The 14,953-nt window shown below is 33.8% G+C and overlaps 1 protein-coding gene across 1 annotated transcript in view; it reads left to right on the plus strand.

The window, feature by feature from the left end:
- LOC306857010 (inositol 1,4,5-trisphosphate-gated calcium channel ITPR1-like) overlaps window positions 1-14,953 on the plus strand; it is a 132,872-nt gene that overhangs the window by 33,262 nt on the left and 84,657 nt on the right. Inside the window, exons 10-19 of the mRNA XM_079396627.1 lie at window positions 1,907-2,077; window positions 2,659-2,703; window positions 2,806-2,835; window positions 4,300-4,454; window positions 9,514-9,613; window positions 11,039-11,199; window positions 11,496-11,637; window positions 12,715-12,873; window positions 14,144-14,316; window positions 14,457-14,576. Coding sequence (XP_079252753.1) covers window positions 1,907-2,077; window positions 2,659-2,703; window positions 2,806-2,835; window positions 4,300-4,454; window positions 9,514-9,613; window positions 11,039-11,199; window positions 11,496-11,637; window positions 12,715-12,873; window positions 14,144-14,316; window positions 14,457-14,576 — 1,256 coding nt within the window. The remainder of the gene's footprint in view (window positions 1-1,906; window positions 2,078-2,658; window positions 2,704-2,805; window positions 2,836-4,299; window positions 4,455-9,513; window positions 9,614-11,038; window positions 11,200-11,495; window positions 11,638-12,714; window positions 12,874-14,143; window positions 14,317-14,456; window positions 14,577-14,953) is intronic.

Consider the following 14,953-nt stretch of genomic DNA (forward strand, 5'->3'; position numbering starts at 1 on the left):
CGTTCGGTCCTCTTCGCCGCTCTTTGTCACTTTCCGCTGTTCTCCATCATTCTCCACTGTTCGTTTGAATTCAGCTCCGTCATTCCGCTTATTTTAGCCTCACAAGTAGATTTAAAGGGATAGTTCAAAAGTGAAAATTACATCATGATTTGCTTACCCTCAAGTCATCCTAGGTGTATATGACTTTCTTCTTTCAGATGAACACAGTCGGAGTTATATTAAAAAATGTCCTGGCTCTTCTAAACTTTATAATGACAGTGAATGGCTGCTGAGATTTTGAAGTCCAATAAAAGTCCATCCATCCATCATAAAAGTGCTCCACATGGCTTCCGGGGGGTTTACTTTATAAACCGTAATCTCTGTCTTACACACACGTGTACAGGAGAGAGTAGCGTTCCAGCGGATGAAGTAGGCGAACGCAGTGATGAGCACGGAAGCGCAGAGGAGAGAGCAAAACAAAACACTGGTCACAAATTAGAAGCACAAAAGGAGGATTTGTAAAGAAAAATGTTGGAGGATTTTGATATAAGCCAAGAGGAGACTGGTTTTCCTTTGCTAAACAAAATATGGTTCTTGCGAGACTCGCATATTCTCACCGGAGTTTATACATCCTACGTCATCTGCTGGAATGCCACTCTCATGAATGCACGTACCAGTTAGCGGAAGCTAGACATTATGGTTTATAAAGTTTTAAAAATGGATATTTTTCTTAAATGCATCGATAAACTTCAGAAGGCCTTTATTCACCCCCCAGAGCCGCGTGGAGCACTTTTTATGATGGATGGATGCACATTCTTGAGCTTCTATAAGACTGTTGAATATCAACAGTTATTATAGAATATCAAAAGATTGGAAGAGCCAGGACATTTTTTTTTATATAACTCCAATTGTATTCCTCTGAAAGAAGAAAGTCAAATACACCTAGGATGGCTTGAGGGTGAGTAAATCATAAGGTAATTTTCAGTTTTGGGTGAACTATCCCTTTAAATCTATTTAGTTCTTCACTCAGGAGTATGAGTGATATTTTTTTGTATTATGTTGTTGATTAGCATTAAATAAATGAATAAATCATGGGGTAATTTTCATTTTAGGTGAACTATCCTTTTAATAATGGATAATGTATATTTATTTCATACACTGAAGACTGTGCAGTGTTCTAGTTTATAATACATTTTAATAAATATAAATTTGGCTGAAAAATTTGTAGTTAATAAACAATAAATGTGATATATGTAGTATTTTTAAAGTAAGTGTATTTGTATGATAGCACTAACTGTAAAGTGACTGTAATGGGTTAATCAAAACAGCCTTTTTACTCAATTAGTCTGTGCTTTTTTTATTTTCATTTTTAGTTTAATAAATTTAACTTATGCTTTAAAAGCATTATTTTTGTTTTTAGATTGCAATTTTATGTTAGAATGTAATGTGATTTTAACATTACATTCTAACATAAGTTTTATTTGTTTAATCCAAATACAAAAGTGCATAAATACCGAGATGTATACCATACAGCGCAAATCAGCCAGAAAATACCGAGATATGAATTTTTGCTCATATCACCCAGCCCTACCTGGTATGACTGTTTAATGTCCCGACAGCCTCTGTAGTCCTATTTTGCTGCTTGTTAGCAACTGCTATTTTCAAGACACATAACCGCTTAAAGTCATGAGTGTTGTTGAGTAATATGCTCAAATATCTTAAGCTTATGTTTACCACAGACCTTATTTCAGGCATTTACCCAAAAACCCATTGACTCTGGGACTATGGAATTGGAAGTTCTAAAAAACTTGTTTACTTGTTTATTTAGGACTCATTCCCACGGCATTCTTGTTGTAATTTTGTGTAAAGGGTCCCTTTAACTACCACATATGCTAATTGTGACATTCCTCCCAATCTCATATTTCAGGTGGTTCATCATGATCCGTGTCGCGGTGGCGCTGGTTACTGGAATAGCCTTTTCAGGTTTAAACACTTGGCCACAGGACACTACCTGGCAGCAGAGGTGAGTGAGGTGTGTTCTACTAGCTCGGGATCATCCCTCAGCTGTTCCCAGATCAGCACTAACCTCTCACACTGGGTAGGGAACCTTACTAACTTCCTCTAGATTTTCTCTGGCTAAAAACTGCAGTTTGTAAGATTTTTAGCATCCCTCTGGATGTTTCCATCAGACCTCTAGCCTGACTTGAGCTCATTTTTGCTCAGTTAGATGCCAAATTGATTAAATCTTACATAGTGCAATTTTAATCACATCTATGGTGCTGTTCTTTGAACATGGCTATCTTGGTTAGCAAGAAATGTTTAAGGAAATTTTGACAAACCTTTTAACTTGCTTAGTTAATTATGATACTATTTTTTTCTTTATAATTCGGTACATCAGTTCTTTACAGTGGGATAAGGAGTGTATATTAAAGTAAAAGGGGTTAAATTTGAAATCATGTGCATATGCTTTAAATAAGGGGAAAAGAGTTTGTCAAATATATCTCTCTAACAAAGTAAAACATGTTGAAAGATCAGGACTCTGGCTTACTTTATTTTGGTTTCATTAGGTTGTGCATAACAAATCATTCAATCATTTCCTGATCAGTTGCCTGTAAAATAGAATGATCTGATTTCTTTTAGTATTTTGAGGATATTTTTTGTGATTTTATTTGTTCACAGCCTAATCCTGACCTTGAGGAAGAGTCTCAGGAATCACGTTCATCTGTGAGTAGTTTCATTTCTGTTAAATAGCTGTCATTCTTGTGTACTGTACTGTGTAGATAAACAGTATGTGTGCGGGCTGATTTTTTTTGTTTCTGGATTCAGGTGGCAGATTTTTCACCCTTTAACTTCCAGGTACTGTCAGACCTGTTCTCATACAAAGCTTATAGAGCTTCATCTTCATGGTCAAAGTTCAAAATCAAAGCACGCCCCTTTAGAACTGTTCCCCATAATTCTCTTTGCATAGCTCTACGCATTCTACAGAATATGTTGTTGTGAGGTGTTTGTGATTTTTGCAGCTTTGGTTGATGTTATTGCTCGTTATAGTTTTAAAATGGTTCTGTACACGTTATGATACATCAACAGCATTTGTGGGCAAAATTCAGTAACAGTGTTATTTTAATATTATCTATATACAATTTTAGTATTTATTAATATTTCAAATGGGATTTTATTTTTGATTTCATTGTTTTTAATTAATTTTTGGTTTTGGTCATTTTTAAAATGTGTTTTTCTGTCCTTTTTAATTACTTGCCAATACCTCCTTTCTAATTTTTGGTTAAGTATTTTAATTAAAATTTTTTAAAATATAATATTTATATTAAAATCATTTCAGCTTTAATTTTAGCTTTTAGTTTTAGTTAACAATAAAACTGTTTATAATGAAAGTAACGGGGAAACACGTTGAATAAAATGTTAAAATACATGTTTCGAAAGCTACGAGACAAGAAATGTAAATGATATGCAAAATGATATGAAATATTATAACTGTAACTTTTACATCATACATGCATGGATACAGATAGGAGACTGTTTGCATAGAGAAAAATACAAAACACAGAAACGGCATTAATGACTAAAGTTACAAGTTTGTTTTCCTTGAACTGCAATTTTGATAGCCTTGCAGCTCAAATAATAACACATTTTAAGGAAAAATAAGAGTTTTAACAAATTTCAAGTGCATTACAGATTTTTGGTGAATGATTTTATGCCATAAATGCTGTTGAAACTAACCTGAATAGAACCCTAGAATATTTTAAGAATAATTAATCGTTTCATTTCACTCACAAAGTAAGTGCACTATTTAACTTTAAAGAAATAATAATAATCAACCACAAGGTGGCACTATAGCTGTGAGTAAAGCAGTTTGAGCAGTGCAGCTCATCGCCTGTAGGTGGCAGTACAGCTGTTTAAAGCAGCAGTTCCTCTTGTTGCTAGTGTGCATGTACTAAGCTTTGCACAATATTGAATCATTATGTTTGTTGATAACAGACCCTTAGGTCAGGTTTATAAAATCGAAGTGAAAATTTCCCCTGAGTTTCTTTTAAATGAATCAAGAAGCAGTTAACTTTATTGTTGACTAAAGAACTGCTAAACCTGTTTTGCTCGAATCCACATGTACCACACCATGAGACTGATCGAGAGATGCTTCTTTGTCATGTTCTTGAATGCTTTGTTGAATTTCAGGTCACATGCAAAGTTGTAAACATGTCACGAATCAAAGATTGTTTCCTCAGCAAAGACTGGTTTTATCTTTATTTCTATAAACTGATCGAGGTGTTGTGTCTCCGTGGTTACGTGGTCTCCTCTCTCCTCTAGCTGGACTCGGAGCATGAAGCTCTGCGAGCACGTCTGCGAACGCCCAACGAGAAGGTCTTGTACACCCTTGCGTCCGTCCCTGAAGGCAATGACATCTCCTCTATATTTGAGCTGGATCCCACCACCCTCAGAGGAGGAGACTCCCTCGTCCCCAGGTACACACTGGACCATAACTGGATTATTATAATAAAGTCACTCAAGGTATAACATCTTTTAAACCAGTACAGGTTTAAATGTTACAGTTCAAAACTGTATATGTCATTAATTGTTATAGTGATCCTATACAAACCGGCCTGACCAGTGTTAATCTGCTTTGTAGAAGGCCATAAGATGAATTCAAGCTGGTCAAAACAAAATTTGCATGACATTTAATATACTAATATAGCAGTGTGTTTGTGTTTGTTATTGTGTTTTCTATTATAATCTTATTATGCTACTGTATGTTAAAATGACATCTACTGCAATTTATTATATAATATTTAAAAAATATATAAAAACTCATCAAATGTGACATCAGAGTTTTGGAATATACTGTACTTTATTTGTTTGGTTTTTTTTCATTGCAAACTGTGAAAAAAGTGACCTTTTTCTATGCACAAAAATATTTATATATAAATATTTAATATTGGCGTATACTTTTTATATACACAACACAAAAACATTTGATTTGTATTCAGCTCCAAAAGTAAATCTATTGCTTTGTGTGTGTGTGTATATTTATATAACACACACACACAAACACACACACACACACACACACACACACACACACATATATATATATATATACATATATATATATATATATATATATACACATACATACACTATATGTGCACACACACACACACACAAATACACACACACACACACACACACACACACACATATATATATATATATATATATATATATATATATATATATATATATATATATATATAAACTTAAAATATTTCTATAATCATCATTGAGAATAATTAAAATAAAAAACAGAGTGCATTGAGGGGAAATTAATGAAAAAAAATATATATAAAGTGTCTTTTCAGGAGGAAGTTTGACCTGTAAATATTTCTGCTGTTTACCCCCATTTATATATATATACAATACTTTTATACAATATTTTACAGTAACACACACACACACACACACACACACACATACATACATATACATACATATATATATATACACACACACACTTTTAATTTTAGACAATATTTTACAGTAAAATTTATATTTAGAGTTAAATCTGTTTTTAACCATATTTGATATAAGGTTTATAGATAAGCAACAAACCAACCAATCAACGTATGAATTATAATTTGCTTGAAGAAAATATTGGCAGCTTTAGGTCCATTATAATTATTTGCATTGAGTATTTACTATGATATTTGACATGGCAAGTAAGCATGTTACCCACCCAAATATTCATTACCATTAGGCAAACATAGCTTTTATTAGTTATTAATAATATAAAATATATTGTAATGTTTTGATTGATTGATTTAAATAAAATAAATTAAACATTTTTAAATAAAATTAAATAATTTGAAATTGTTTACAGTTAAACATGTGTGATGTTTGACTTTTAAATATTACTATAATCTCCATTGAGAATAATTAAAATAAAAAACACAGTGCATTGAGGGGAAATTAATGAAAAATAAATATATATAAAAAAGGAGGAAGTTTGAACTGTAAATATTTCTGCTGTGTACCCCATTAAATGACAAACTAAAAATGTATGTGATTTATAGGTGTAGTACAATACAGAGCTTGTATAATATAATTGTGTTGTCAGGTCAGGGTTAATCAGACTTTGAGCTGGCAGGTTCACTGCTGTCAGATTGAGCTCTGAGTAACGTGAGATTACAGTTTATGATACGTTTAGACTGCACTCAATCTCCAATTCCATCTCTTTCTATTGCCTGAATAAATTGTGAAGAGTGAAATATGATTTTGCCTGTCTGTGGACATGAAAGCCCTTTCAATATCCACTCAGTGGCTGATTAAGTTATTTTCAGGCCTGTGGGATATTTGTATTTAGTAGTAAATGACCCTTAATGAACCTAAAGAGAAAACGGTGTATCTGATTCATGCGGTTATGGATATAAGTCACAGGAAAGATATCGTTTTGCACTTGCTCATTTTCCTGGTATTTCTGGAAGTCGCCTGCATCTCATGATGTCTTGCATCTCCCAAGGTCTGGTGACTGGTTTGTTTGTTTTTAAGGCCTGTTGTCCCAATGAATCATGCGTGACAGAACACGAGAGCGATGCCAGATTTGGAAAAATGCACACATGCGATCACATGTCTTCTCTCACACCCGTCAGACTCTTTGTCCACATACCGCAAAACCCAAGCGCTTCCAGCGTGGAGTGTTTGTCTCACCAAGATACCTGCAAATTCTTACTTTTCTTTCCGAAAATAGCCAGGAAAGTCCCGACAGGGTGTGGTGGCAGGAAATCAGGGTGACCGTGCGCTTTGGTAGCGTGATATCTTTCCATGTTGTCGAAACATGTTGTTAAAACAGAAGCCTGATGTTGCGTAATCGTCCACCCCCAGATTCCCTTATTTATATAACCAATCACTTGGAAAGTGGTTTTTATGAAGTCATCTTCCTTGCTGCTCAGAAACAGAACATAGTAGGGGAAATTCAGTTTTGGTATTAAATGAGTGAATCACTTGAAGATGTCTAGATTATGTTTGTGATTCTATGATGAATTTACAAAAGTAATGATTCAAATAACTTCTGTGAAAATAAATTGTCAAAATATGGGTGAAATAATATTTTACATGATGATTATTATTAATTTATTTTTGCTGACAAATTGGTAAAGCGCAGTGGTTTGAAGGATAGTGGTAAGATTTAAAATGGTAATGAATTCATATTTAGGGGCTGCACTGTTGTCCTTAAATAGTGTTTTTTAATGTCAATTAATGATTTTTGTTTTAAATATGCATGTTAGGATTTTTTTTCTACTTAAACTATTGTGAAACAGAAAAATATTTTAGTGGGTGTCTTATATGTTAAAAATTATTGATATTTTTGCTCCAAAAAATAACAGTACATTCTAATGTATAGGATAAAACCCTAAATTTAAAGCTGTAATAAACTTGTATTACTTTAATGCTTAAAAACCCCTTTTGTCTTATTATTTATTATTTTATTTATTTAAAATATATATACACATATATACATTTTTATTTCATTTTGTTATTTTTGTATTTTATTTATCTTTTACCGTTTAAGATGTTTTCTATTGTGGCATTATTTACTTCTTCCAAATTTCCATTGCCCTAATGTATCCAGTAGTTTAACTTTTAGTTTTTCTTAACTTTTTAATATATAATTTAATACATTGGCATTGTGGTCATGGGTGCTAAAAATAACCTTTTAAATAACCTTTTCAACATGTGATGACTTATTCATTTTTTTTTTTTTTTTAATGGGCTTTTTATGCCTTTATTTGGACAGGACAGGACAGTGTAGAGTAGACAGGAAAGCATTGGGTGAAGAGAGAGAGGGTGGGATCGGCAAAGGACCACGAGCCGGGATTCGAATTCGGGTCGCTGTATGTCGGCACACTAACTGCAAGGCTACTGGCGCAGATTTCTTATTAATTTCTTGTGATTTCATAGGACCCAGACACTTTCTTGAAAGGTTTCATGACATGAGTTTCTATTTGAATGCAGTCTGATTCATGTGAGCATGAGCTGATGATGATGGATGTGTGTTTGTGTATCTTGAATCAATAACTGCTTCTTTGTATATTGAGCCTATGGGCCTTGAACACATCTGTAGATTATATGACCCTCTCAGTCACATTCTTTGAATGGATTTCATGCAACAGTAAACTGCTGAAAGCCATGTATGTAACTAGATGAACTGTGGCCTTATCTTGTGTGTGTGAGAGAGATCATCTTTAAGTTTGATCCTAGTAAAAGGCTTTAAGTGTGACCTGAAATACCCTCAGTCTCACAAACCAGCACCCTTTCACGGCACTGGAGGGCTGTAGATGTGACTAATTAGTCTAAGGGGGCACAGGGGGCACACACTCATACACACAAAGGTACGCCTGTTAGTCACATAGGCACAATTACACAACTGTGCCAGGAATACAGCCGCGTCTGTCCACTTGTGGTCCGTCTAAAGCCTATTTATGTGTGTGACAGAGTATGTTTGTGTGACCTATTAGACCCAATTTTACTTGCTTGTGTGTGTAATTGCATAGATTTGTGTCTTTTGAGTGAATGAACTCTGTGACACTTTGTCACATTCTAGCCTCAGTTGAATTAAATCAGATCCTCATGAAATGACAGTGACACAGAGCTGGGTGACAGTGTGGATGGCAAAAATCATATTTTCAGCTTTATATATCAATCTAATGTGTATTTAATGCAGGCCGTTTTAGCGTCAAGTGTAACTGAATAAGCCTTAAATGAGCATCTAATCTAATTACTTAAATTTATCACAAACTATCACAAAAGATCTCAGTTAGATCTGACTTAATACACATTATGTCCCATACATTAGAGTTGCGGTGACTGGTTAGTGAATTCATGGTACAGAATTCACTAACCAGTCATATCCTCTTAAATGTTTTAAAGAGTTTACAGAGGTCACAATGTCCTGAAGGCATCCCACCCCACCATATATGCCATGAACCTTGTGACTTTTAAAGGTGCTCACATGACGTCTTAGTACAAGAGTGTTTTATCCCCTAGTGAGCATTTGAAGGACTGCTAAATGGTGAAATGAACTCATTTGCCCCCTAAATTTGACCCTAGACGACCCTCGCCACAGCAGGAATGTGCTGTGACCTCCTGTAAACTCTTGATGGTCGTAAGATTAAGGGTTAAGGAAGGTTATCAATTACCTTTCCAGTTACCTTTATTCATGTATAAATATTTAATATAATTATATTTAAAATAATGAACAAACCATTGAATAAATGCATAAATTTTTACATGCATGCAAAGAAAAAAAAAACATTTATAAAAATGTAATTGCATTTTAAGTTAATATTAATAGTAGTAGCTATTATTATGAGATGCTCATGAGTGCCATGTGAGCACCTATGTGTCAGTATAATTTGTGCTAAGCACAAGGTCAGAATTGATTGATTTTTTTTTTATTACGCAGTTCATACATTTTAATATCTTTGACATGAGTGTTAGTGCTATTGAGTCTTTTTGTGTCCTCCTCAGGAGCTCGTATGTGAGACTGAGGCACTTGTGCACCAATACATGGGTCCACAGCACCAACAACCCCATAGACAAAGAGGAGGAGAAGCCAGTTATGTTACGGGTGGGTGTTGTTTAAGTAATGCGCAAAAACACTGATATCAAATGGTTTTATCAGTTTGCTATTTAATCTCATTTATTGTCTGAAATTTTTAGCAGCTGTTGAATTATTATATATTTAATTATTTAAATTATATTACGTTAATAATTTATAATCGTAATAAATATATAAGTATTGTTTTAAATATAATTAACATTAATGAATGTGAAATATTAAAATCTAATTTTAAATAAACATAGTTAATATGCCATGGTGTTTTTTTAATGAAGAATTGATAAATATGAATATATAAAGAAAATATAAAATCTGAAGTAAATATCAAAATATATATTTATTAGTGCAAACTTATTTATTATATATATTTTTTAGTATATATTAATTTTTTATTTGATTAAAAAATGTAATCGTGTTAATCACACTCCTGGACTGTGATTAATCATGATTAATCGCAAATTTAAAAAACTAGGATTTACCTGTAAATGTGTTGAAATAAAGAAATGCATGACAAACTAGTTTAAGGATACAGAACCTATTCTTTAGTTTTAATTCAGCCATTATCAGCCTTTATACTGGCAATAAAACGTTTACCAAGCCACATCGCTTCAATCCCAGTACACATTTACCCAACTATTATCAAAAGTATTTCTAAATAAATACAACAAAACATTTTCTTGCGACCTTACATGAAGTATTATGATAAAATGCATTATGAAGAAGAATTGGACTTGTTCTGCAGTGCATTAGAGCTAACATTAGCATCATGCTACGTAAGACAATTTATGAGATTAATAGTACACTTTTACTAGTACACTTTTTTTGAATAGTATACTTTTAACTCACTTTAAACCACCATCGAGTGTTTGTAATAACTCTCTCTCGGACACACTCGCTCGCTCTCTCCGCGTTCGCTTCAATTTTGTTTAGCCCGGCGCCTCATAATCACACAATCCCTGCGTCCCAAATAATGTGCATACTATCCATCCTATCTGCCCTAAGTAGTATTGAAAATGACTAATATCACATTTAGGATGGATAGTGTGCACATTGGAATGCAGGTAATGATTACCTTCCGCGCTGCGATGACGGCAAGAAGTTGGGATCAAACCCTATCAAACAAATAATTTCCAATTTGACAATTTTTAGATTAATCATGCGTTAGCATTGACAGCCCTAATATTTATAAATAACGTATATAAATAAAGCCTGTGTAAAATAGGTAGTTATAGAATGTAAAAAAAGATATAAAAAATTATCTTTACAATGTAATTTTAAATAAGCATAATATTACATGGTGAAATATTTTGTATGAAGTCTATGTAAAATATAAAAGTTATAATAGATGTCATCTTCAATATAATATTGTGCCTGTTATCATGTTGTCTTGTTATATTACTGTTGCACTAAATTGCAGTTTGTTTTCTCCTTCAGATTGGCACATCACATATCAAAGAAGATAAAGAGGCCTTCGCCATTGTGCCAGTCCCTCCTGCGGAGGTGAGGGACCTAGACTTTGCCAACGATGCCAGTAAAGTGTTGGCATCCATCGCTGGCAAGCTAGAGAGGGGCACAATCACCCAGAATGAAAGGAGGTACGACCCCTGAGAGAGTATCTGGAATAGGAATGTGCTTGAGTCCTTTAGCGACCCCTGACTAAATTACTTTGCTATGACCTCATTTAACACTTCACGTTGTTTTACTGTATCATCTGATTACAGTGTATGGGGGAACTATTCCCAGAGGTCTAAACTGGAAATTCAAAAGCATCGCTGTGATGAATGTACAACATTTTCCACAATTTCTAGTGGAAAATGAAGTATTTTGCCTTTGATTAGGGACTGTTATGGGTTTAAACCAACTTTACCTTCTTTCTCTCTGCGTTCTGTAGGTTTGTCACTAAGCTTCTTGAGGACCTTGTGTTTTTCGTGGTGGACATTCCCAACAATGGCCAGGATGTTTTGGAGATCATGGTCAATAAACCCAACCGTGAACGGCAGAAACTCATGAGAGAGCAGAATATCTTAAAACAAGTAGGGTGTTCTTCAATACCTCACACTTCACTACTTGTAGTGCTTAAAAGCCATGCCCTTCACCTTAAAATGAACATTTTCGGGTGTTGAGTAGGGATGTGCGCTTCGACTAGTCTAAAAGCCTCAGAAAACATTGTGTGCATATGCAATTCATTTGAAAAAAATAATCAAACAGGCAAATAATTAGATACCTTATCCATGTTGTTATTATTTTCCATCAAAAAGTTCAAATTTATACATTGATGGCAACAAAAGCAGCAGATGGGCTGAATGAAAATGCAAATTCCCTCTCTGACAGAAGGTGGTGCTTTTGAACAAGCAGAAATATAGCGAACACCGTGGTTACCCTTGTTAAAGCTGCACTAATAAACACCATCTTTATTGAGATAACATGAAAAAATGTCAAAGAAAGTCAGTTCCTTTTCATTCATAATGTTTCCTGCTTTAAACCTTTATTGTAAGAAGGAGGCATGCATGCAACATTTGAGGAGGAATTACTGAAGTATATAACCAGATAATGTATTATTTTAAAAATGCAACATTACTAAATTTCCACTAGTCAACTAGTATTTCCAATTTCGACTAGTCTTACACATCCCTGGTTTAGAATAACATTTAAAAGATTAAATGAGTAAAAGAGTAAATTAATATTTTTTCCATCTGCAACCATCTTAATATAAACATCAGAAACTCATAAAAAATCTTTCATTTTGTAACTGCCAACTTAAACCTATTAACTTTTTGGTCAGGATGGTTGGTTCCAGAGACCATATTTGAATGGTATACAGCTTTGAAAATTATTATTCCAGAAGGATTTTATTTTTTTGCAATGATGCCATAGCAACCATTTTTGGTTCTCTAAAGAACCTTTCAGTGAACAGTTCTTAAGAGTTCTCTTTTTCTTATTGTAATAAATAAAAGAATCTGAAGAACTTGTTTTACTATAGAGAACTTTTTGTGCAGTGGAAAACTTCTGAACTCTCTTCATCAATGCAAATAAGGAGCCTTTATTTTTAGGAGTGTAGATACATCAGATGTATAATTCATTCCAGTCTCCATTCTTCCTCCATTAAATAGATCTTTAAGCTGCTTCAGGCCCCATTCACAGACAGCGGTGATGGTCCCATGTTGCGTCTGGAGGAGCTGAGTGACCAGAGACACGCACCCTTCAGGCACATCTGCAGACTGTGCTACCGTGTGCTGCGACATTCACAGCAGGACTACAGGAAGAACCAGGTGGGTCTGCAGGAGACCTCATACAATGACTTGTATGATATTTAACGAACATTTCAATATTGTTTTTTATCTGTACTGTTTTTTTCTCATTAAAAAAACATATTGTGAATGAAGGACCCAAAGTCCCAGTGCTTCCCCTGTTGATTTGTTTGTTCTGTAAAGCCATGCTGATGTGATTCAATTCAGCTTGTCTTCATTTTGGTTGTCTCTGATATATTCATGAACTTAAAGATGTTATCTGTGTCTGCAGGCATGAGTGTGATTTCCTGTGGTTTACAACATTACACATCTAACGCATACTTTTTAAAGTCTAAAACCATTCTAAAAAACTGTATATAATGCCTAACCTGTATATAATCTAACCTCAAACTTTGAACTTTCAAAGGTTCAAAATTCAGTATCATGTACTTGATGTTGGCATATTAATCAATGTAATTAATTAAATATATTTAATGCATTTAATTGTGTTTAACGTGGTTAATTAATTTATTCTGTGTTTGACAAAGGAAGTGGCCATGTTTACACGCACGCACACACACACACACACACACACACACACTCACAAAGTCCTTACCAGAGCAAAAACTTCTCATTAAATGCAGATAGACATTCTTTATGGAAAATTAATTTACTGTATGAATCAAACCATACGGGATGTTTAACAAAAGTTATTTGCATTCTTTATATGGTGAAATTAAATTAGAATCAAAGCTCAAGTCTCATATTATTCGTAAACCCAGTCATTCATAGAAATGTTGATGCAGACATCTTCAGAGGACATTAGCTGAAAATATAGCCATAAAGTGCTTGTTTTATGGAATCATTTACTCTGTTTTATTTATTTGTATATTACGTACAATAACAAAGGGATCTTATATAAATAAATTGGGATTTAAATATTTTAATTAGTTATTATCAGTGTTATTTCCATATCAGTGATATTACTTTTTTCTGAATAATTTGAGTTAGATTTTAGGTTTTATGTTTGCATTTTATTTTTAGTGATTTTTTTTATTTTTTGGGACTTTTTAAAAGGTGGTTATTTTAGTGCTTCAATTCAAACTAAACAAAAATGAGAATTGTTGCTTTTAGCCGAAGTTAAAAATTATTATTTATTTTTTTTTCAGTTAATGTTCAGTTAATGGGTTCATCCTTTATCCTCATTAAATGTGTTTTTAAAGCAAAACAGACTCAAAAAGAGAATTGGTGACCGGTGTGGTGTATGAGAGAACAGAAGTATTCACTTTGTGTCTTTATGCCCTCTGTCCAGGAATACATTGCCAAGCAGTTCCGCTTCATGCAGAAACAGATCGGCTACGACGTGTTAGCCGAAGATACAATAACGGCTCTCCTTCACAACAACCGCAAACTCTTGGAGAAGCACATCACAGCGGCAGAAATTGACACGTTTGTCAGCCTTGTGAGGAAAAACCGTGAACCAAGGTGGGAGAGAGTGCACTGCAAAGACAAAAGGGCTTTTCTGTCCAAAAGTTTGAGAGCTATGCTTAAACTTGTTTGCTTATGGAAGTGCCCAGGAAAATAGATAGAAGTCTGACATATTACCATATGCTGTTTCTGTTTAGGTTTCTGGACTACCTGTCCGATCTGTGTGTGTCAATGAACAAGTCCATCCCAGTGACTCAGGAGCTGATCTGTAACGCGGTGCTGAATCCTGCCAATGCTGACATCCTTATAGAGACCAAGTGAGACATTTTTGAAAATTATGTAGTGAATTATTAGATTCTAAGATTAGTTTTTAATTATTTCAATAGTGTTTTTATCTCATATAATTTCAGTTTAAACAACTTTTCAAAATTGGTATTTTTTTTAATGCTTCAAGTCTCTTAATCTCGCCAGCGCTGCATTTAATTTGATCAAAAATACAGTAATATTGTGAAGTAATAACTGTGATAATAATAACTTGTCTATTAACTGGGTTCTATTTGAATATATTTTAAATTGTAATTTATTCCTGTGATCAAAGCTGAATTTTCAGCATCATTACTCCAGTCTTCAGTGTCACATGATCCTTCAGAAATCATTCTTATATGCTGATTTTCACCTCAATAAACATTTCTTA

This window comes from Barbus barbus, assembly GCF_936440315.1.
Source record: "Barbus barbus genome assembly, chromosome: 37".
NCBI classification, from domain to species: Eukaryota; Metazoa; Chordata; class Actinopteri; order Cypriniformes; family Cyprinidae; genus Barbus; species Barbus barbus.